This window comes from Quercus robur, chromosome 8 (assembly GCF_932294415.1).
Source record: "Quercus robur chromosome 8, dhQueRobu3.1, whole genome shotgun sequence".
Classification (NCBI taxonomy): Eukaryota; Viridiplantae; Streptophyta; class Magnoliopsida; order Fagales; family Fagaceae; genus Quercus; species Quercus robur.
The window spans coordinates 23,384,349-23,407,772 of NC_065541.1; the positions used below are offsets into that span (position 1 = coordinate 23,384,349).

The following is a 23,424-nucleotide window of genomic DNA, read 5'->3' on the forward strand; positions in this document are numbered from 1 at the left end:
TCATTGCCACATTTAAATCCACACATTTCTTGTGTGCCAAGTCTTAATTGGATTTTAGGCACTTGTATGTGGGTCCACCACATGTACTTGAAGATAATGAAATCCAATCAAGACTTGACACATGCAGGATGTGAATTTGGGTGTGAGAATGATAGAGTTTGGCTATTGTGTTGTTATCGGTTAAAGTATTGAGTTGGAAGCTAGAGTTTGGCTGCTGCATTGATGGGTGGAACTTGTGACAGTTGTATTGTTGATTGGTTAGTTAGTTAGTTAGTTAGAAATGACTAAAACTGTTTGTGTAACAGAATGTACCAATTGTGCTCCTATAAGTAAGTGATAAGGATTGTAACTAGGATATAGATGAAATAACACGATACTTCTACTTTGTTTCTCTAATTCTCTTCTTTCTCTATCTCTATCTCTAATCTTCTCTAGGAGGCCTAGTTCCCTCAAAGAACTACTATAGCTAATCTAGTGTCTTGATAGAACTATTGGGTTCTTATTAGAGATTGAGTGTGCCTCTAGCATTATTCATTGAGAAAAGTAAAAAAAAAAATTTAAATTACAAAAAAAAAAATTGTATAACAAAATAACATAGGAAATGGGTGGTGTGGATTGATGATTTGATGTGATAAGATTTAAAAAAGAAAAAAAAGATATGTAGTGTGACTATTAGGTCTATAAAACTTTTATATATACAAGCCTTATCACATGTGCTTCACATGTGCGATGATTTTTTTTTTTTGGTTTAGTGTTATAATTTTACATTTATCTCAATTTGAACACATTTGCTCACTCAGAAGTGTCAAGAGGCTAGATTAAATAAATGAACAAATTAAGATGAGAGAAATCTGTAACATAAGAGATTTAAAGATGTAGTGACCACCTTTATGAAGGCGGTGGAGCAATTAGAGAAAGAGAGATAAAGAGAAAGACAAATGGAAAGATAAAGCAATATAATGAAATTTATTAAAAACAAATGGCATGTTCGTACCTTCTTAATTGAGTTTTGAGTGATTGTCTTTGAAATTATTGGGAATGTGAGAATAGATGTGCATGATTTGATTTATTTTTTTAGAATTTTAAGAAGAAATAGAAAACATGATAAAGATGGTGAGACATGTAGAATGAAGTAATTGCTTGTTATTGGAAGTATAAACTTAGTGGGAACGTGGGGGTAGATATCTTTAGGAGAACAAAGGAAAAAAAAAATGTACATGATTTAAACAAAAAAATATCTGTTTATTGGTAAAGTGCTTTTTTAAATTGATCTAAAATTTAGAAATTTAGAAATTTTTAATTTTATATGTCTAATTCTATTATATGAACTTTCTAAATAGGTGAATTTAAAAGTATTTTAGGTATTAAAAACTAGGAATCCAAATAAGGGAAGCCCCTTAAATAGTAGTGTTTATATATATAAAGGTACATATAAGCAGATGTAAACATGTAGATGTGAAGAAAAAAAGATGGTACTAATAAGATAAAAAGTGAAAATAAAGAGATAAGGTTAAGTGTGTTGATCTGTAAAAATGATGTGTTAAATGCATTCTATTGGTCAATAGAAGGGGCCTTATCTTTATTTTTTGTAAAACATCCTTAAATAAAAATTAAAATAGATAAATTAATATTATATTAATCAACAGAGAGGGTCTTCTTTTATCTTGGGCCTTAGCCATTGCCTAACTTGCCTATACGGTTGAGCTGGCCTTGCAGATTAGCATTTGATACAATTTTTTTATTTTTTATTTATTTTATAGATATGATAATATTTTAACAAATTTGGACAATAAAAATTCATTAATATAAGTACAAATCGATATTTTAAAACAAGAAAATCCATAGAAAAATAACATATTTGTTATCCAATTTATATTTGTTAGGGGTTTGTTTATGCATGAATAATTTTTTTTTTTAATTCAAAATTCTATTTACGATTCACATGAAAATATTTATAGCAACTAGACAAAACCTTAAACTTGATATTTTTTTAACTTATTATCCTTATATTTTATTACTTTATACACGAATTTTCTTAAAGAATAATTAATTATTGCATTAGGAATTTGAGCTTAACTCATGCTTTTTTATAATTTTTTTAAAGCCTTTTATTTTACTTTTATAGGCTTTGACATTTTAATTGGCATTGATAAAAGAAATAATAAAAGAAAGAATACTAAGAAAATAATAGGGAAAATCTCAAATTTTGAATGGGAAGAGGGAGGACAAAACAAATTAATTATGAAACATTGATCTTAATTATTTTTAGGCAGCCAAGGGCGCAATCCCCCCAACCCCCACGGCCCGCTTGACTTCGCCTATGTTGCCAAGGTAAGCAGCCTCAACATATTGCATATATGGACAACCATGAGCAGTTGCCAGCATGCTATGCTTGCACTAAGCAACCTTGACTTGCAACATGTGTGACTCAATCGTATTCATAACCACATTAGATCTTCAAAGTGAACAACTTTTGATTGATGGAATAATGTAGGAAGGAGAAGTTAATTGATTTTGAAGGTTGGATATTGAGATTCAAATCCTGAATCTAGGGATGGCAGTGGGGCGGGGTGGGGCGGGGTTGAAGGATTGGGTTTTTGCCCTTGTCTCACATAGTTTTGTCTTGCCCCATCATCACTCCCCTGCACGACAGGAAAAATTTTCTTGCCCCATTCCCGCCCCTTGGGGCCCCTTGAAACCCCACCCCAACTTGTAAAACTCTACTTCTTGTTAATTTGCCTACAACTATTACAATTTTTTTTAATAAAACTTATTTCATTAATAAAAATATACTTGAAATTACAAATAAATTTATCTAATTAAAATTGATACCTTATTTCCAATCTTGCTAAAGAGAAAAAAGAGGCAGAGAGTTACGTTGGACAGAATAAAATAAATTGATAATATGTTTGTTTAAATAGTTGAGTTTTAGGGTATGAAAAATTTACAATTTAACCTTTATTAACTTGGGCGGGTGGGGATGGAGCAGGGTTTAAAAAGTTTAAATCCATTCCTGCCCTGCCCCGTCTCGTCCTATGGTGCGGGACTAAAATCTCGCCACCTTTGCAGGGTGGGAAAAACCTGCATGGGACGAAGCGGAAAGGTGCAGATCAAGCGAGGCAGGATAAAATTGTCATCATGGGCCGCATCCATTGATTATAGGTGGAATGCTCTATTTTCATGGAAAAGTCATAAATTTCTATATAAGGCAATAGCACCTAGGAAAAATGAAATCCAAGGCAAAGAAAGCAAGTCAAACCGTTACCATATGTATCTTTTCTTGACAAAAAAACGTCCATTCCCATATCTAGACTATTATGCCTTTTTCCATAGAGTAGTTATAAGTTCTAATTTTGCTGTCCAAATTCCAAAAGGCAACAAAACCCAAAGAACAAAGATAATTTCCCTTAAGACATCATAACTAGCATTCCAAAAACAGAAAAATAAAGAAACCACCTTTTAAAGTCAAAGATTAAAACAGCAAAAAGAAAAAAAAAATAGTAATTACAGGAAAATCACCTTATAAATGTTAGTAAATGTTTGTAGAAGTGGGACATTAAAAGCGGTAGTCCAACCCTTTTTTTACTGCTGGTAGAAATTGTAGATAGCGAAATTATCTGCTCCACCTGAAATCTCTCTTTCTACTCACAATACAATACACAAACACAAGTAGTAAATACTAAATACACAAACAAAAGGTCTCTCTTATTTTCTCTTTCTTCGAAACAGGAATAAGAGAGAGAGAGAGAGTTTAGACAAGAAAAGGGACCGAGATCTAAAACCCATTGTTGTTTTTGCCAAAACTCTGAACTGGGTCTGTCTGTCTGGGGGCCCTTTGACTGAAAAAAAAAGGGTCTTGTTCTTCTTCACAAATCTCTCTCTTCTTTCTGTTTCAGGTAAATTTTTCATCTTTTTATTTTGTTCTATCTAGACCTCTTACCGTTTTCAATTTGGGTTTCTTTTATTTTTGGGTGGATCCGTATTGATCTTGATAATTTAATTGCATTTAGATCATTTTTGTTGTTGATTTTGCTTAATTTCATTCGTGGGTCTGCATGCGTGTTTCGTTTTGTGCAAGGACTTGATCTAAAAGCCCACTTGTTTTTATTTCTTTTTTGTTGCTGTCAATGTCTGAAATGGGGATGGGTGCTTTTAGATTTTGTTGTTACTTAATTATGTCATTAATGAATAATTTGGTAATTGATTGATTGGGAATGTATCAAATGCATGTGTGTATTATGTTTCACTTTTGGCGCTCTTCTCTTTGGATAGTTATTGAAGATTTTGGTTGCACATGCACTGTATAAAGGTGCTGGCTTTGGATCTGTTTTTGGTTCAAAGATCTCTGTTGAAAATTTGAAAATTGCAGATCTATGTTGTTGTTGTATTATTATGATTGCCTCAAATGGGATTTATTTTAGGCATATGATGGTTGACCCTTTTGATCAATTCAACAAAAAACCTGCAAAATATGTAAATTTGGATTGCTCTGATTTTTTTTAGAGAATGGGTTTTCCTATCTTTGTTCACAGGGTTTGTTTTTGCTTTTTACATCAGGTTTTTTGGTGTTTTGAGCCTTTTTTTTTTGGTGGTGAACCATGGCTGTTGAGGTTGTGGGGTTTGAGATGATCCAAGCACCAGTGGAGATTGTAGCTGAAGAAGACACAGTCGCTACTGTTTTGCATGGGAAGGAAAATGGAATGCTGGATCAAGGGCCAGGGCTTGAGGAGCCCATAAAATTTGGTTCACATGGAGATGAACCAGTTAAAGTAGAAGGAAATGATGTCTCAGACGCCAACTTCCCTAAGGATGCAGTTGATGAGTGGCCTGCACCTAAGCAGATCCATTCATTTTATTTTGTTAGGTACCGTCCATTCGATGACCCGAAAATAAAAGCCAAAATTGATCAGGCTGATAAAGAGATTCACAGGAAAAATCAAGCCCGATTTCAGATCACTGAAGCACTAAAGGCAAAAAGGGTACGCTAAAGTTCTCCATAAAGATGGTTTGATATTCCAGTCTTATTAGTAAATTTGAGCAGTAGATATATTCTGTTAGTATTAGATTTCATTTCTTGAGGCACTAATTCTGGTTAGAGTAGCTTTCTTCAAATTGCTCTTCTTATTGTAGGTTAGGGTAGAGCCCCTAATTGAGGCCCTAAAAAAAGACACATCCCTGCTACAAAGAAGAAGATATTTAATTCTTTCTCCAAACTTGTTAACTAATTCATATAGATCTCTCTCTCTCTCTCCCCCCCAAAAAAATGTCATGTGTGTGAAAGAATAGGAATTACATGATCACATACATAATCACAAGTTGAAATAGTCTCTGGTTGGAATATCTTTGTTCAAATGGTCTACTTAGTCCTTAACAAAATCAAATGCTCTGCTTAGACCTCTACAAAATCAAATGCCAGTTTTTACATTAGGGTAGAGCCCCGTAGTTGAGTTCTACAAAAGATACATCCCTGCTACAAGAGAAAATATTTCATTCTATCTCCAAACTTGTTAACTAATTCATATAGATATAATTTTTTATTATTCAAAACTGTCATGTATGTGAAAGAATAGGAATTACATGATCACATACATAATCAAAAGTCGAAATAGTCTGGAAGACCACTTGAAAACCTGTTAAAGGTTTCCCTTTCACAAAGAAAATACATTTGTATCTGAATGGATTTTATTAATATGTTAGGAGTAGTGGAGTGTCAATTAGATTTTAAGGAAAAAACTGATAGGAAAGAGTTATTAAGTTCTATCATTAGTGGGTCCTCATAAGTGGATTTTTATAGCGGTTGTAGCTATTATAGTATATCAACTTTGAAATATGCATTGAATGAGTAGGCATGGTAGTAGATCTTAGCTATTTACCCACAGGTTGTGGCTATAAAAATGGATGTGATCAAAGAAAGATTACATTCTATAATAGTTATTTAATTATCAATGTTAAACCACCTGATAGCTTTTTTACTTATCAAAAAAAAAAAAAAAAAAAAAAAACCCACCTAATAGCTTTTTACTTTTGACAAATACAATGTTGGATTGTCTTCTTATACCCTCCATGCTTGCAAAATATCAAAATGATTAATAAATATTTTACTTATAAAATATAAATTGTTTAAATTTCATGTTTTTGTTTTTTTGGGTTTTGTTTTGTTTTGTATTTTAAATGTAGATAGAAATGTGAATTTATGGATGAATAGCATAAAATGTCCAATTGCTATGAAATTTGGTGTGTGTTAAGATAAATAGAATTTGTAATCCAAAAAAGTTACTAAGCAATGATTTTACTTAGATAAAAAAAGTTACTAAGTGGTGGTGTAACATTAACAAAGAGTTACATCAGCTTTAACTTGAACCTTATGTCTACTTTTGATATATAAGTTGGTATTTTTCGCTATTATAAGTCATGACATATTGATATAAGCCTGGAAGCCCATACTACCTCAAATATTTCCAGCATAACCCATGACAAGCTTGAAATTTGAGAAAAAATAAACAGGAGAAACTTAGCTTTATCCTCACAGCTTTGGACCAAATTAGACAAAAACACTTTAAAAGAAGTTTCCATTTCAGTTTAGTACCCTTATTGAATGTTGTTCTTTTGCTAATTTCTGTTTTAGTTATGAAACAAAAGAAAGATGAGCATATTTATGGTTCGAGAATTTAATGGTGATTCAGAGCGCTGGGAGTTGAACATTCCTAGAATAAGCAGGAGATATATTTGAGAGTGATTTGAGGAAATAATATTCTTCAAGTTTCCATTTCAAGTATTTATTTGCTTGGCTGAGTTATGACCTTTTAAAAGTAATTCTGTGACAAATTTGCTTTTGGCAAACAGGGAGCATTTAAATTGTAAGAAGTTGCTCCTGTGTCTCTTTAACAAAAGAGATAATTTAAATTTAAAAGAAGTAGCTCTAGTTATAGGTGGTTGGACCACTTACTGCTTTTGTACAAATGAAATTATCTTTTCCAGTTCAATTTAATCAAAACAATTATCCTTGCATAATAATGTGTCATATTAAGTAGTTTTTATTTTACTTGACATAATGCATACGAATTTTAAGTTTCACCAAATGCAGTTAGAGAAAACTCCTCCAGACATTTGATCTCACTGTTTTATTTCGTCTTTTCTGCAGTCGGATCGAGCAGAGTTGATTTCTCAGGTTAGAGCTCTGAAAGATGACAACAGGCAGTTCAAATCGATATTGGATGAGAAAAGAAAGGAGATGGAGCCTCTGCAACATGCTCTTGGCAAGCTGCGCAATGCAAACAGTGCCGGTCGGGGTAGTGGTTTATGTTCATCTGAGGAAGAGCTTAACAATCTAGTATATTTCTTTCTCCACATGCTTTATATGATGTTGAATTCATCAGCTTGTTTTGGACTGTAGTTATCCTCTATGCTTTTAGTTATCTTACTCCTTGATTGTGTATTTGGGGGTACAGATCCAGAGTTTGCAGTACTACATACAACATGAGAGCATTCCATTGTCTGAGGAAAAGAAGATCCTTAAAGAAATCAAACAGCTTGAAGGGACAAGGGAAAAAGTAATTGCTAATGCTGCTATGAGAACAAAGATTCAGGATTCACTGGGTCAGAGAGAAGCTATTCAAGACCAGGTTAAGGTAATGCAGTTCTAGTTTTTTCTTTTGATAAGTTCAATGAAGTTCTATTTTGTACTATATGTTTCAGAGCTTGTCATCCCACTGACATTTCCATAACAGTTCACGGGTTTTTTTTATTTTTTATTTTTTACTTTGTAATATATATTATTTGAATTGTATGTTTTGGAGCTTGTCATTTTTCATTGCTATGCATGGATTTTCTTGATTATTTAATTTAAACTTCATTTGCAAAATTATGTCATTGTAGCTCATAGGTGGTGATTTGGATGGAGTAAGGAAGGAGAAACAAGTAATTCAGGCCAAAATTAAACAACTTGATGATGCACTAAAGGCAATAGACGATGAGATTAATTCTTTATCAGAAGAGCTGAAAGCTGTCATCCAGAAGAGAGACAAAGCATATGAAAGTATTCAGCAACTCAGAAAACAGCGTGATGAGGGGGTAAGTTTTACTTTGTTGCAAAATTTATAGATCCTTTTCTTCTATATGTGTGTATGTGTATGTGTATGTGGTGGGCCATGATAAATTATGTGATGCTCGATTGTTATGATCGATGTTCTGCAGTTGATTTAGTTTGAAATGTTGTCATTAGTGAGAAGTCTTTGTACTTTGTAGAACATATGAGTTGGAGGTGCTGTGGAAGCACTTTACAATGATAGTTGCATCACATGAAGTATTGTCCTTTTGGTTTTTAGGGGTGTTTGTAACAATATTATACCCTTATTGTACAAGTAAACAGAACGATTTCCCATCATCTATATTCCTTGACATCACCTCAATGTTCCCTGCTTGGAAAGGTTTCATTGATTTGTATCACCTAGTAATGGTGGTCCTCCATTATAGACAACCTGCTACTATTCCTTCTGCTTATTTATAATTATTTTTGGTGGTGGAGGTGGGGTGAGAATATGATTTTTATCAAAGACTCAGTTGCTGCTTTTACCAAGAAACACAACCTTTTGGGCTCTGTAGATTAAATGGGGGGATTGTTTACTAAAACATTTCCTATTGAAGCTTATCCTCTCCTCTAACCTGACCCTGCATTTTCTTTAAATTTACCATTACATTGGGGGGGGGGGGGGGGGGGATTACTATGTTCTTTGATGGTAATTGTTGAAAAGAAGCTGCAAGGAAATTTACTATTAAATTAAGAGAGAGGTGGGGTGGGGGGGGGGGGGGGGAGGGGGGATTACAATATTCTTTGATGGTAATTGTTGAAAAGAAGCTGCAAGGAAGTTGTGACCATGAAAGGTTCAGAGGGCTGTGAAAAAATAATTGGAAAGTATCAGTGGTGGAGATGCTACTAAATCTCATAATTTTAGTGCAGAGCTATGGACTCTGGGGAAGGAAATGGATGTCCACATGAGTGCTGGTTGCTTTTCCTTCTACATTTTTCTTTGGGATGAATAATTATGTCTTTTCCATGCCTAGCTATCAGTTCAAAATACAGCTAGTTAGTTTGCGATTTTTTACCATTCTTTTCAACAAGTTTGTCAGAATCCCAGTCAGTAACTACTCTTTGATTTTATTATGGGCTTGATTCTATTGGTTCATATGTTAGGTATTCAATTCTTACTGACTTCTCTTTTTGATTGAAAGTTTTTAACAGTTATATGACAGCTTCCTGTGGTATCTCAATGGGATTATGTTTTACATAGCGAAGTGGTTTTAATTTATAGGGTTTGAGGGATGCCTTAGGGGTTCCAATACCTCTTGTGTTGCCTGGGCAGTGGGCACTGGGGTCATACCTCACCAACTCCCCTTGCCTTATTCGTCTCACCAAAAAAAAAAGGATTTAGTTTATGGCTAGCCAAAAAAAAAGGGTAAATTACACTACCCTCCTTAGAGGTTTATCAAAATGACACATGTTTCAAGAAATGACACTCCCCTCTTCCTCCCATGAGGTATCGAGGTTTGCATAAATGCAACAGTTAAGTCCATGCTCTCTCAAAATGTGATTAAACTAATGGGATATTCCTTAAAAAAAAAAGATTCTTACTAAAACTATGGGAGAAATGACACTCCCCTCCCTTGAGGTTTGTGGATGCATAACACTCCTCCCCTAAGGTGATTTGGAAAATGATCCTTCGTTTTCTTATGTGGGTCATATGGAGGGAAAGGAATACACGTACCTTTGAAGGGATTGGAAGATCGATTCATGAATTGAAGCTTCTATCTTTCAGACTTTGTGTGATTGGGAAAATGTTTTGGCTGTTTTTACTTTCATTTCTTTACTTATGATGATTTTTGTACTTTTATTGTTACTTAGTTTTAGTTTTTTCTTTGCAAACTGCCTGGGTTCTTTATTTCCTTTGTATTTTCTTACATCTTTTTTCAATCAAGTTTATTACTTATATAAAAAAAAAAAAAGATATATATATATATATATATATATATATATATATATATATAAATTACTAGGAATCTTAATCCTTTATGTTTGATGTGGGCTCTATGGAGACTATATTGAGGGAGAGAAATTGGTGTACTTTTGAAGATGTGGAGTCCACGTCAACTTAATGCAAGCATACTTTATTAGTTCTCTTTATGAATGGTCTTTTGTATCGGGTCTCACAGATAGTAACTCTATTCATTTCTTCACAGACTCGATCTGTATGTAGATATTTTTCCATTTGTAATTTTTTAAGCTACTTCGTGTCTATTTTCACAAGGTAGTCTTGCCTCTATAAAATTATTTTTAGCTATATAAAAAAATGGAAGATTTTGTTTGTGAGAACTTAACTGTTGTATTTGTACAACCTCAAGAGGGGAAGTGTCTTTTCATAATTTTTTTTTTTGGGGGTGGGGGTGTCATTTCGTAAAACTTCAAGGGTGCTTGGTGTTATTTACCTAAAAGAAGAGGTTTTAGTTTACCTTTTCCCTGTGACCATCTTCATATATTTTGCTGGAGGTTATTTTTGGGTGAATGAAGAGACAAGTGGAGGCTTTTTTCTTTGGTGGCTTGTTCTATAACATTATTTCTGTATAAGTATTTCAAAGTTGCATAAGAAAAATTCAATGGCTCAAACACTGATAAGCCAAGCCTCCTTTTCTCCTTACTATTAGTTGTTGTCTTTTAAGAATGCAGAATTATAGTCATTAGCTTTCAAGCTTGCTTGATTATGTTTATATCAAGTTAGGTATGTAATTTGGTCAGTATTTAGCTTCAATGGTAATGTTATCTTGTTTTCAGAACGCCTACTTTTACAAAAGCCGTGCGGTCTTGAACAAAGCACGAGAGCTTGCTGCTATCAAAGATATTCCGGCTCTGGGGGAACTTTCTCATTCAGAGGTTTGTTCAATTAGTACTGTTTGTCCTATGTCAAGGACCTCACCTGAAATCAATTTTTCCTTGCACTTTGATCTCTTACTTTGATATATTCTTGGTTAGGTTGAAAACTTTATGGCCCTCTGGAGCAGTGACAAGGCTCTTAGGGATGACTATGAGAAAAGAATTCTGCCATCATTAGATAGTCGACAATTGAGTAGGGATGGACGGATGAGGAACCCAGATGAGAAGCCATTGGTAGTAGTGGAAGAACCTACATTATCAGAAACAGAGAAAGTGGCAAAACCCAGTGTGAAACAAGTAAAGGAAGATTCAAAACCTCCTGTACAGGGTACTTTGCCTGCCCAAAAGGCTCAGAAGGAAGCCAAAACTAAAGCAGAAGATTCGAAATCCACCTTGGAGCATATTGAAGTAGAAGACAAGGAGATCTTTGGGTTAGAAAAGCCGCAAAAGGACTCTCCTGCGAAGGACAATGAAGTTGATGAAACAAAGCTGAAGGAGATGAAAAGAGAAGAGGAAATTGCAAAAGCTAAAGAGGCCATGGAAAGGAAGAAGAAGAAGCAAGAGAAAGCTGCAGCAAAAGCAGCTATAAGAGATCAAAAGGAAGCTGAAAAGAAGCTAAAGGAAATTATTAATTTCTATAATTTCATCATTACTGTTTGCTATTTTCTGTTTAGTGTAGAGCTCGAAAGTGACATTTTTTCCATTTAATCTATCTCAGGAGCGTGAAAAGAAAGCAAAGAAGAAGGCCTCCGCATCTGCACCTGGTTCCGATCCTGAAGAACCAGCAGAAGCAGGGTCAGAGGATGCAGAACCAGAGAAGATTGATGAAAATGTTGAAACCTCAGTTCCAGCAAAGGAGAAGGTTCAAATGGAGAAGGTTAATAAGGTGAAGAGTATCAGAAACAGGAATAGATCAAAAGGCCCAGATTCATTTCCAAAAGTTCTCCTGAAACGGAAAAAGTCGACTAATTACTGGTTATGGGCTGCTCCTGCTGCTGTGTTGGTTCTGCTGTTACTAGTTCTTGGATACACCTATCTTCTCTAAAAAGTGAGTTAGAACTAAATAGAAAGAGTTATGAACCAGTTTTCCTGCTTCAGGGTGTGAGTGGCTAGGTTTGTAGTACTTAAAATTAAGTTATTTCTGTTCGTTACATCCCCTAAAAGGATGGACTCAAAATCATAATGTTGTTGGTAGCTCAGTCAGAGGGAAGAAGCTACATATATTTTTAGTTTGGACTGGATATATTTGCAAATTTTGACTTTTTAAAAAAAAAAAAATTCATAAATGTTATCTGTATCCATAAACTTGCTGATCAATTTTGTTGAGACAGGTGAAAATTTGATTAGATGATGAATTATGGATTAGATGCAGTGAAATCATAATAAGTTAGTATTATTTGGATGGTCTGTTTGAGTTTGATAACAGGGGTAATCTTGATACAAGAACAAGAGTGCATATGCCTTTACCAAAGTTTTTAGTGTTCTTGCTTGTCATACACTCATGGGATAAGGGATGGGATCTGCATGTCTGTTTGCCTTAAAAATTGGGTTCTGGACATGGGATTCGGATTTGAACATCGTCATTTTTTGTTAGAAGCAGGCTTGGACTTATTGTACGTTTTTACCAAACAATTTTGTGTGGTTCAGACATCCACACTTGCACTTGACAACTTACGAGTATCCGGTGTCTGGACTTGGGACCCAGTTCTTTATCAGATGAAATGGTTAGGTTGGGCATTCATAGGTGATCCCAGCATTTTGGAACTATTATTTGACAAACTTGTTTATTGGACGACATTTCTTTGGAAATCTAATGCCTCATTCTATTTTATCCAACATCAAGAAACTGATGTTTTATTTGTAAAATGGTCAACTCCTCACCATAGGGGGTGGGGGTCAAGTGGTATTGGGTGTACTTCTAAGTGGTTTGGGGCTTTGAGGTCTTAAATTTGAATCTCACAATGGAAAGTGCATGGGAAAAATTTCATGCCCTTGAGCCAATGTGCTAAGCATTACTAGGGTAGTAACTTTAACCCAGGAAAAAGTACATCCTAGATGATAATGTCAAAGGCTTGCAATTTCTGGCTAGGGTGACAGACCTTGACAAATCTAGGTACTATGTAAAGCAGAGGTTTTTTATTTTTTATTTTTATTATTTTTTATTTTTTAAGAATAATTTTTAATATAAACAACTACAACAACAACAAAGGCGAAGTCCCAAATATTTTGGGATTTGCCGATGGATTATCCACAGATTAGTTAGGGTTTGCCACTTGTATTTTTTTCTGTCATTTTATTCTATTCTATTCAAAATCTTACCCTCTGTTACTTCCATAATTGACATGTCATTTTTTACTACTTTTAGACAATTTTTGGTATTCCCTTACGTTTCTTTGCTCCCTCAAATTGAAAGAATTATTTTTAATATAGCTTTATATATTTTCCAAAAACAAGAAGATTATGGAAGTAACTTTTCATGCTTGGAAAGTTAATATTGCAAGTGAAGGCCGAGTAAATGCTTTGGAACAAATCCAAATTCCAACTTTTATAATTAACTTTCTGCCAGTACTAGAAAGGGCCCTTTTATATATATATATATATATATATATATATATATATATATTTACTCAATGTACTAGAAAGAATAGATGTAGTGATGAATAAAATATTGAGTATTTTGAGTATTGAGGTATTTTGGCCTTCTTTTTCTATTCTCATTTCATTTCTCTTTGGTATTTTGTCACTATTTTTTCACAAAGGACTAACTGAGTGTATTTTAAAAAAAAATTGAATTTGAAAAGGAACTTTTTAAATTCAAGAGCTAAAATAGATATTGAACCAAAATCTAGGGACTGAATGTATATTTTTGCGTTTTATGTTTTTCTTCTTGTTCTTGGACATGGCAATTAAGGTTTTAGAAGCAAGTTTGAGAGGCTTTGGAAGAGTGAAACTTTGGAGGAAAAAAAAAAGGTATCAAAACTCTTTGTTTGTTACCCTCAGCATTTTTTTTTTTTGTCTGGAAGGTCCTGCAATAGTATACATAGCCGCATTCGTGCCTTCAAATGAGCTTTTCTCATACAAGGTGTTGAATTCATAGTCTAGATATATTTATCAATCCATATGCTACCTATCTGTTACAGGATTTTGATGTATTATTGTACTCATCTTTTATGTGACATGGTAGTGCACTGAAATCGAAACATTTGCTTTACTTGTTTACAACATGGGTGAATATTGCAGGTTTATGGTAGACTTTCATAGAAGAAAAAAGTACTTTCACGAGTCGAATGGAATGCTCTCGTGCACGCTCTCCTGAAGAAGAAAATGAATTAGTCCGAAGCACAAAGAAGGTTAAGGATTCACACAATGGCACTACTGAAGACAGCCTTGGTCAGCGTGAAGGACCTTTCCACGCTAATAAGATCTCATTTAAGGACAAACTTGTGGGAGAAATACTGGGGGCCTATTCCCAATCTCTTGCTTTCTCGGATCAAACGAAGGCAGAATCTGAGTTGGATGAAGAGACTGAGGACATTAGGGAAGGTCTTGCTGTGATTAGTCTCACAAAAGAGACCAAACAGCGCATTCAAGCTCCATGGGCAAAAGCACTTATTGTGAAAGTTTTTGGAAAGACAGCGGGATATAATTTCTTACATGAGAAGCTTTTGAGTCTTTGGAAACCATCGGGGAGGTTTGACATGGTGGACCTGGGTAAAGACTTTTATTTGCTAAGATTTGTGGTCAGGGACGATCTAGAGATGGTGCTTATGAAAGGACCTTGGTTTATCGGTGAGCACTTTCTATCTATTCGTCGTTGGGAAGTGAATTTCAAACTGTCAGAAGTTCAGGTATCCTCGATGGTAGTATGGGTAAGACTAAATGAATTGTCCATCGAGTATTATGATGGGGAGGTCCTCCGGCATATTGGTAAAGCTTTGGGAAAGGTTCTCAGGGTGGACATGCACACTGCGACAGAAGCAAGGGGTCGATATGCACGCTTGTGTGTTTAAGTGGATGTTAGCAAACCTTTGTCCACCATGATCAAGATCGGGCAGCATAGTCAAGCTGTTGTTTATGAAGGAGTTAATAAGCTCTGTTTTTCCTGTGGACAGCTAGGGCACCGGTGAGAGGTCTGTTAGTAAACCATCAAACCGCCACAATCTCCTCCGAAAGATTCTGTTGTGGTAAACGACAAAGAAAAAGCGGATCCAGGACCACTAGCTACTGAGGAAATAGCTGGAGCTCAGTCTGAGGCTCGAGACACTCCGGAGGGGGATCAGTCTGAGGAAGCCTATGGACCCTAGATGGTGGTTACACAAAAAAAGAAAGACAACAGAGGGGCAGTGAAAAGTAGTGTAAGCAGTTTACCTGGTGTGGAAGACGACCAACAAAAGTGTTCTGTGCCGTTGGTCAAGACTGGATTTGAAAGGGAAAGAGAAAGGCCCAAGCCAAGATAAGGTTAAGTCCTTCAAGCCCAACACGCTCACTAAATCTTCCTTCCTCTATTTCAGGTGGGCTTGCATGCATGGGCTCAGGTCAGGTCTTTTCTGAAGGTGCTAACCGAGATAACAGTGGAGTAATCAAAGCAAAGCCCAAATCAAACTCAGTTAAGGGCAAAAAAGAAGTTGCTCGTGCTAGGCATCCCCAACATTCTCCAATCTCTGCCGCAAATCTGAGAGATAACGTGCTCACTCCATCTGTTTGGTTCGCAAGTATCTCAGCACTCAAAACTGAGGTGAATGGAGAATTCATATTCGGGGTTAACTCCAACAACAACGTGGGCGATCTTTGTGTAAGGGAGGATCATGGAAATGCTGAGAAAAATAGCAGAAGAAATTCGGGCTCATCCAACATGCACATCAAGTTCAACAATGGGGTTACTCCCTCTGACAGACACAACTTAGGGACAGAGGAGAGACCTGAGGTGGGAATTTCACTCAGACATGCCGGGAGTGGAGAAAACAAAAAAATTGGTCTTGAATATTCTGCCAAAAAATTCTGTGACTTCGATTCTTTGCAGAGTGAATCCGGAGGAAAGATTGACAGTGAGGAGGATGATGGAACCCATCACAGAGTTCAATCTACTCTCAATTGCTGCTAAGAAGATGTTGGGAATGCTGGGGCAAGGACAGATGATGGAAGTGGTGCGAATGATCGGATGGAATTTGATGGAGGAGGCGATATTTCTCCTTCCATTTGATGTATGTTCGCCTCCCAATCATTGTTTAATCATGAATATTATTGCTTGGAATTGTCGAGGAGCTTTGAAGCCCTCCTTTCAGAATCATGTTAGGGACTTGGTGCAAAACCATGATCCAGTTGTGATGATCATTATGGAGACCCAGATTGGGGGTGATCAAGCCAGAGGCATCACTGACAAGCTTCCATTTGACGAGGCAATTCATACAGAGACTATAGGATTCGCGGGGGGGTCTTTGGCTCCTTTGGAATTCGGAAAGAGTTCAGGTGACTCAGCTGGCCATATCAGAGCAAGAAATCCATGTTTTGGTGAAGGACCCCTGTCAAATTTTGAATTCATTTGCTTTGTTGTATATGCTAGCCCTAGATTTCATGAAAGATGCATTTTATGAAATAATTTAAAAAATGTTGCTAACCTGCATGACATGCCTTGGATTATTGCTGGGGATTTTAATAAGGTTTTTACTGAAGGGGATAAGTTTGGGGGTAGAAGTGTTTGCTCAAATAAGTCTTTGCTTTTTAAAGAAGTGCTTGACTGTTGTAATATGATTGATATGGGGTTTGTGGGACCCCGGTTTACTTGGACAAATAAACGGAATGTCAATGCTCTTGTCCAAGAAAGAATTGACCACTTCTTTGCCAACCCTAAGTGGTATGTTGCTCACCCGGATGCTAGAGTAACTCACCTTACTAGATGTGTGTTTGACCATTGCCTGGTTCTCCTTGAGTCAAACCCAAGTACTGGTGTGTTTCTCCCTAGGCCGTTCAAGTTTCATAGTGTTTGGCTTTCAGATTTATCTTTCCCAAGAATTGTTATGGATGCTTGGGGGCAATCTCGTCTGCTTTGTCCACCCCTCTCGGCCTTCTAAGTGGCAAGCTGTTTTGACTAAGGAAGAGAGGTCCAATTTGGGTGCTATGGTCACGGATGTGGAGATTAAGGATGGGCTTTGGGCTTTGAAGGCTTTCAAAGCACCAGGTCTAGATGGACTTCATGCAGGATTTTTCCAAAGATTCTGGCTTATTGTGGGGAATTCGGTGAAAGCAGAAGTGAAAAAAGCTTTCATAAAGTGTAAAATCCCGGATTACCTCAACCGCACCAATATTGTGTTGATCCCCAAGATAACGGGTCCGGAGAAATTGGGAAATTACTGCCCAATTAGTTTGTGCAACACAGTGTACAAGATGGTCACCAAGATTATTGTTGCTAGGATCCGGCCTTACCTTGATAAACTTGTTTTCCCTCTTCAGTCAGCTTTTGTCCTGGGAAGGAGAAGTGTGGACAATGCCATTGTGGTCCAAGAACTCATCCATACTATTAGTAGCAAGAAATGTAAGGTGGGTTACATGGCCATCAAAGTGGATTTGGAGAAGGCATACGACAAGGTTGAATGGAGTTTTATTCGGGAAGTGCTAATCAATGCAAACCTTCCCCAAAATTTGGTTAGCCTTATAATGAGTTGTGTATCGTCGATGTCTACTTCCATTCTTTTTAATGGAGGGAATATGGAGCCTATTCTTCCCTCATGATGAATTAAGCAAGGCGATCCACTATCTCCCTATTTATTCATCCTTTGTATAGAAGCCCTTGGCCATCTTATTGAGGAGAAATGCGAGGAAAAGTTCTGGACCCCCGTCAAAAGTTCCATAAGTGGGGTTGCTTTTTTGCATTTTTTCTTCGCGGATGATTTGGTGCTCTTTGCTAAGGTGAATCATGTCAATTGCTCGACCATTAGGGATGTGTTGGATGATTTTTGTGCTAGATCTGGGCAATCCATAAGTGATAGCAAATCAAGGGTGTTCTTCTCCCCAAATGTTGATGTTGATACTAGAGAATCCTTATGTGATATATTAGGATTTCATTCCACCCCCAACCTTGGTAAGTACCTCGGATTTTCCATAAAGCATCGTGGAACGAACAATGAAGATCTTAGCTTTGTGCTGGATAGGGTTAAGAATAAATTTGTTGGTTGGAAAGCCAATCTTCTTTCTTTGGTTGGTAGAGCTGTTTTGATTCAAACATCTACTTCTACCATTCTAGCGTACGTTATGCAGTGCATGGCTCTTTCGAACAAGTTGCTTGACAACATTGATAGGGTCAATCGAAATTTCTTGTGGGGGTCGACGAAAGATGCCAAAAAAACTCATTGGGTGGGATGGCATAAAGTGACCAAATCTAAGGAGGAAGGGGGTTTAGGAATTCAATCAGCTAAGGGAAGGAACCAAGCTTTGTCGGCCAAGCTAAATTGGAGATTCCATGTGGAAAAGGATGCTTTGTGGGTTAAAGTTCTTAACAAAAAATATTGTTCTAACTGTAGGCTTAAGGCCAAGAATGGTGATAGACTCCCTTGTTCTAGGGCTTGGAAGGCTATGAAAATAGGGGGTGAAGTATTCAAGAAGGGGAGTAGGTGGATTCCGGGGAGAAATAGCACTTTGAGTGTTTGGCATGACAATTGGGTCCCCAATGGTTCTTTAAGATCAATTATTCATGGCCCTCTCACTGTTGAAGATGAATCTCTTCGGGTTAAGGATGTTTTTGGTCCGCATGGGTGGGATTGGTCTAGGATTTCCCTTGTGTTACCAAGTCAGGTTCTTATGGATATCAACTCCATTCCATGTTCTATTAGAGCTAACCAAGAAGGAGACAGGTTGTTTTGGGTAGGAGCGAAGAAAGGGGATTTTGATTTGAATTATGCTTACTCTATAGCCTCGGGTAGTGTGGTGGACGGGAGTTCTTTTCTTGGTAGTTGGGTGTGGAAATTAGACACTTTGCCTAGAATAAAGATGTTTATTTGGCAGTATTTGCATGATAGTATCGGAGTGGGAGAGTGCCTTGTTAGAAGGTGTATAAAGGACTCGACTACCTGCCTTTTGTGCCAAAGGGAACCTGAATCCATTCTGCATAGATTGAAGGATTGTGAGGTAGCTAAACTTACTTGGGGGCAATGGGGAATTCACGAATACAACAACTTCTATGAGGGCAACCTGAGTTCTTGGCTTGAGAAAAACTGTAAGTTTATTGGGAATAGAGTGGGCAGCCAAACCAACCCCCTTGGAGTATGGTCTTTCCCTTTCCTATTTGGCTTATGTAGAAACATAGAAATGGTGTGGTTTTTAAGAACCAACATGTTCAGTCTTCTGTCCATAAGGATGCGTTGTTTCAAGCTGTAGAGTTTCAGCATTGTGGGCTGTCTCCGAAAGTTGCAAGTAGCAGAAAGGTGGTTCGTGTCAGATGGGAGAAGCCCCAAGTTGGATGATACTGTCTTAATACTGATGGTACTGCAGTAGCTAGTTCGGGCAGAGCTGGTTGTGGTGGTCTGGTCAGGAATGAGTAAGGAGTGGCTTAGGGGTTTCTCTAGGAGGCTTGGGTGTTTGAATAGTTTTGTTGCAGAGTTGTGGGGCCTTAGAGATGGTCTTATGGTTTGTAAAAACATGCAGCTGAATGCAGTTAACGTTCAAATTGATGCCATGGCTGTTGTTCAACTCCTTACCAGGTCAACAAACAATAATCTCTCTGTTTTGCCTCTTATTGATGATTGCAAGAAGTTAATTTCCCAAATCCCCCATGTCCAGATCATGCATTGTTATCGTGAAGCTAATTCGTGTGCTGACTGTTTGGCTAGTATAGGGACTGTTCAAGAGAGATCTTTTATTTTGTATCAAGATCCGCCTGTGGATCTTTTGGAGCTGTTAAGCTCGGACAGAGATGGCTTGTATGTTAACAGGACCATCTTTGATTCTTCTTTTCCTGCTTAGTTTTGTTTGTTTAATGAATTTCCTTTCTACCAAAAAAAAAAAAAAAGAATATTGTAGGTTTGACAAATATGTCATTATTAAGTCCTGTAATTCTTAAAATTTTGAAAAAGGGTGGGGGTAGGAGGAGTTGGTATTGTTTGAGGTGTTCAATTGTGCTTTAATAAATTTAGACAAACAATAGGCAACTTCATCATTCTCTTATGAAGAGCTTCTGTTGCATTTTTTTTTTTTTTTGGTTTTGTTTTTGTTTTTGTTTTTGGGGTGTTATTAGTTATGATTGTCTCTACATTAGAACCTTTCATTCCTTTACTATCATTTTTTAATAATTGATGAGGATTGGTCAATTACTTAAGTTCATGTATTCTGGTGATGTGCAAAAATCGTCAGTGAGTCGTAGGCTCCAAGTCACTTCAATGGATACCTGTAAGAACAAAGGACCAAACAGAAGGCACTGGTGTGGTACTGGCCAAAAACCCTCCGAAGGTCAAATTAGCGAATGAGAAATCTCTATGAACTCTTTAGTGAGAGAGCTAGGGATTTTCTGCGTACCTGTGAAAGGTGGAGGTTTGGTTCTTACATAGTTGCGAGTGGTGAATCGAAATCCCTTCAAAGTAGGGATTTTTCCTTGTTGGGAGGGCTTGGCACTTAAGGTTTCCAAGATTTTAGGGTGTCTTTCCATATGAGAGAGATACAAGCGAGTAATGGGTTTTATTTTGTGTGTCATGCAAGGTATTTCCATATATAGGTATTCGTGGGGACCAAGACAGGCCACTCGGCCTCTCCTCCCCGTCAGGCCCTTAACCCGTCCGATGGTTTCCCATTGGCTTACAGAGGTGCCCATTGAGTTTCATTATAGGGCCGTCATGTTTGGTGTCGTTGGCCTAAGTCTTCCGTTGGTTTTCGTGAAGCTGACGGATACGTGGGTGCTGTTGACCTTTTTGTGTGATGCTCTGGGGTATTAAATTTATGGCTAAGATATCCCTATCATATTCTTCTATAACTTGATCCAAATTAATTTATTCACAAAAAAGAAAAAAAGCAAGAAGAATTTTTTATATTAATTTCATTATATTAGGGAATTCTTCCTTGCTAGTAAAACTTTGAATTTGACCTCAATTTTATAAATTTAATGCTCCCAATCTGCATATGAAATTGTTATTTTTAAATTTTAATTATTCAATGTAGCTTTTGATATTTTTAGTTTTATCTTGATTTATAACTTTTATTTGTTATTGTGATTTGGTTTGGGTTTTATGTTCTTGTAGTCTGTCAATACTGCTGGGTTTGCCTAGTGCATTGATATTTTTTTGGCTTGTGCAATACCAGTACTTCTCTGGAGCTGGTTGGAAGTCTTTGACAGAGAAGCAAAAACAAATTTGTGTCTATCTCTCTATTATGCAGCAAATTGGATACAGGAACTGGTAAAGTCATTAAGTTTATAAATTTTGCCTTTAAGTTTGGAAGGATAGATTATTCACATTGTAGTTTGATACACACTTACACTCCTGCTGCCACATGAAGCTCAATGCCTTCTGTACACAAGTAGAGGGAAGAGTTGCATGTACAAGTCAAGCTACAAAAGAGGATACTGTTTTCAAGCTATTGAAGCATTTGGGGAACCTTGTGTATGTGACTATGTTCTCGTGCTCTTGACAATGTTTACTCTAAGGGTCAGTTTTATTATTGATGAGTTGCAAATGTGGAGTAAATTCTCTGAGTAGTGCTTAACTGAAATTTTGGATTGGCTCGGCCAGGCCTAAATAGCCAATGGTTCTAGCTTTAATGGCACTTCTCCCCTAGTAATTTTTTTCCTTTTTGAAGCCTCCATGTGTGATTTTTAGCATGCCAATTTTTTTCCACTGCCGGTATGATTTAGAAACTAATATAATACAACCAAATACCAACAGTTCATGTGAGTTAACTCTTAAAAAAAGAAAAAGAAAATACACAATCCACATGCAGCTAAAAAGGAACAAACGCAATACTTTCCATGACATTATTTCATTTTCAGTTATTAAAGTCAAATAAATATAATAAAAAATCTAAATTGAGTTTGAAAAATATATATTTTTCGGCACTTTTCAAAGGAGCATGAAATGAAGAAAAACTTTTTCCAAAATTACAGAGGTTTCATTCATATATTTGCAAATAAATAAATAAACATAACCCATGCAAGGCAATGACCTTTTTTTTTTTTTTTTTTTTTTTTTTTTTTGAGAAAGATGAAAGGCAGACCTGTAACTAGTTAATACAGTAAAGTTGAATTCGTGAATTGAATAGATATATGCCTTTTTTTTTTTCTTTAACTGTCACGTGATTGCACCTGTTAGCTACTATAGTATAAAATAAAAGACATTAACTTTTTGTTAACTTTTCTAAAACTACCACATAATTTTTTGAAATTTTCCATTTTTTATGTCACTATTTTAATATTTATATTTTAATTTGGTTTTTAGAGCACCATTTTTAATTTAGTTTTTAGAGTTGCATATTTAAACTTCTTAGGAGTTAGAAATGTAACTTAACACAGTAACACTAAACAAATTTTAATTAAATTTGATTTTATCTTTTCTAAATAATTCTAATTAAATTAGGTAAATTATTTTATACCATTTTTTATTTTGATTTTATTTATTTATTAGTAATCATACATAAATATATTTTGTGAGACTTTTCTATTTATTTGAAAAACAAAAATTGAAGGCCTGTTTCGTAAGAGAATTTAAATATGTCTTTTTGTTTTGTAAATCATAAAATAGTGGGCCTTACACTTGAATCTATTATTTGGTTGATGTTCTCTAAATATCGTTTTTAGAAGATTATATCCTATTTTCCTTGTTCATAAAATGGTTGAGAGGATGATTTCAAGATACAGAAAATAATTTTAATGGCAGTTGTAAATAAATTGAAAATAATGGATCTCACAGATTTATCCAAACTCTTGTATCTCATAAATCAAGGTGCTTATATCTTTATCACAAAAAAAAAAAAAAAAAAAAAAAATATCACCATTGAATTTTTTTTTTTAAGAAGAAAAAACTAAGCTTTCATTAATAAAAATCAGATGCAAGTAAATTATTAAGTTGTGGTGGAATATCCTCCATCCACATTACCAAACCGCTAACATGTCTTGCATGTCTAGCAAAGTTAAACACATACATATACCAAACACAAAATTTTATTTTTTCACATTTGAAAATATGTTATTAGAAACATAGTACCAAACACATTCTTTTGTATTATGAGTACTTTAAACATGTATTTTTACAACGCTTTTTAAACCACAGTTTTCACATCATTTTGAACAACAACACTTGAGCACCACTACCAAACAGACCCTAATTCCTTAAATAAAGTTGCATCAAAATTAATTTTGTGGGAGGAAGCCAAAGGTGGAGACCAAGTAAGTAGAAACCTAAACGTGAGAGGATCTAGTAGCTTGAGAAGTAGCAGGTTGAACTCATGAGTAGAAATCCTGCAGAGCTTGGTTGGCTTGAAAGAGAACCCGATCCAAGGGAAGAGGATTTGTAACTGGTCTAGCTTGATTTTTG

General features: G+C 35.9%; 3 protein-coding genes across 3 annotated transcripts; all 3 read left to right on the forward strand.

Moving 5' to 3' along the window:
• Positions 1 to 3,680: 3,680 nt before the first annotated feature.
• On the forward strand, positions 3,681 to 12,238 carry LOC126695027 (proton pump-interactor 1). Its single transcript, XM_050391631.1, has 8 exons — positions 3,681 to 3,896; positions 4,558 to 4,979; positions 7,142 to 7,330; positions 7,449 to 7,628; positions 7,876 to 8,070; positions 10,823 to 10,921; positions 11,021 to 11,540; positions 11,638 to 12,238. Exons 2-8 carry the CDS (start codon positions 4,599 to 4,601, stop codon positions 11,964 to 11,966), a joined length of 1,893 nt encoding a protein of 630 aa, XP_050247588.1. The 5' UTR covers positions 3,681 to 3,896; positions 4,558 to 4,598; the 3' UTR covers positions 11,967 to 12,238.
• Positions 12,239 to 14,208: 1,970 nt separating this feature from the next.
• On the forward strand, positions 14,209 to 14,931 carry LOC126696058 (uncharacterized). Its single transcript, XM_050392842.1, has one exon. It carries the CDS (start codon positions 14,209 to 14,211, stop codon positions 14,929 to 14,931), a length of 723 nt encoding a protein of 240 aa, XP_050248799.1.
• Positions 14,932 to 15,375: 444 nt separating this feature from the next.
• Positions 15,376 to 21,672, forward strand: LOC126695028 (uncharacterized). The gene is made up of 3 exons (XM_050391632.1): positions 15,376 to 16,387; positions 21,200 to 21,294; positions 21,395 to 21,672. Exons 1-3 carry the CDS (start codon positions 15,865 to 15,867, stop codon positions 21,524 to 21,526), a joined length of 750 nt encoding a protein of 249 aa, XP_050247589.1. The 5' UTR covers positions 15,376 to 15,864; the 3' UTR covers positions 21,527 to 21,672.
• Positions 21,673 to 23,424: the final 1,752 nt, after the last annotated feature.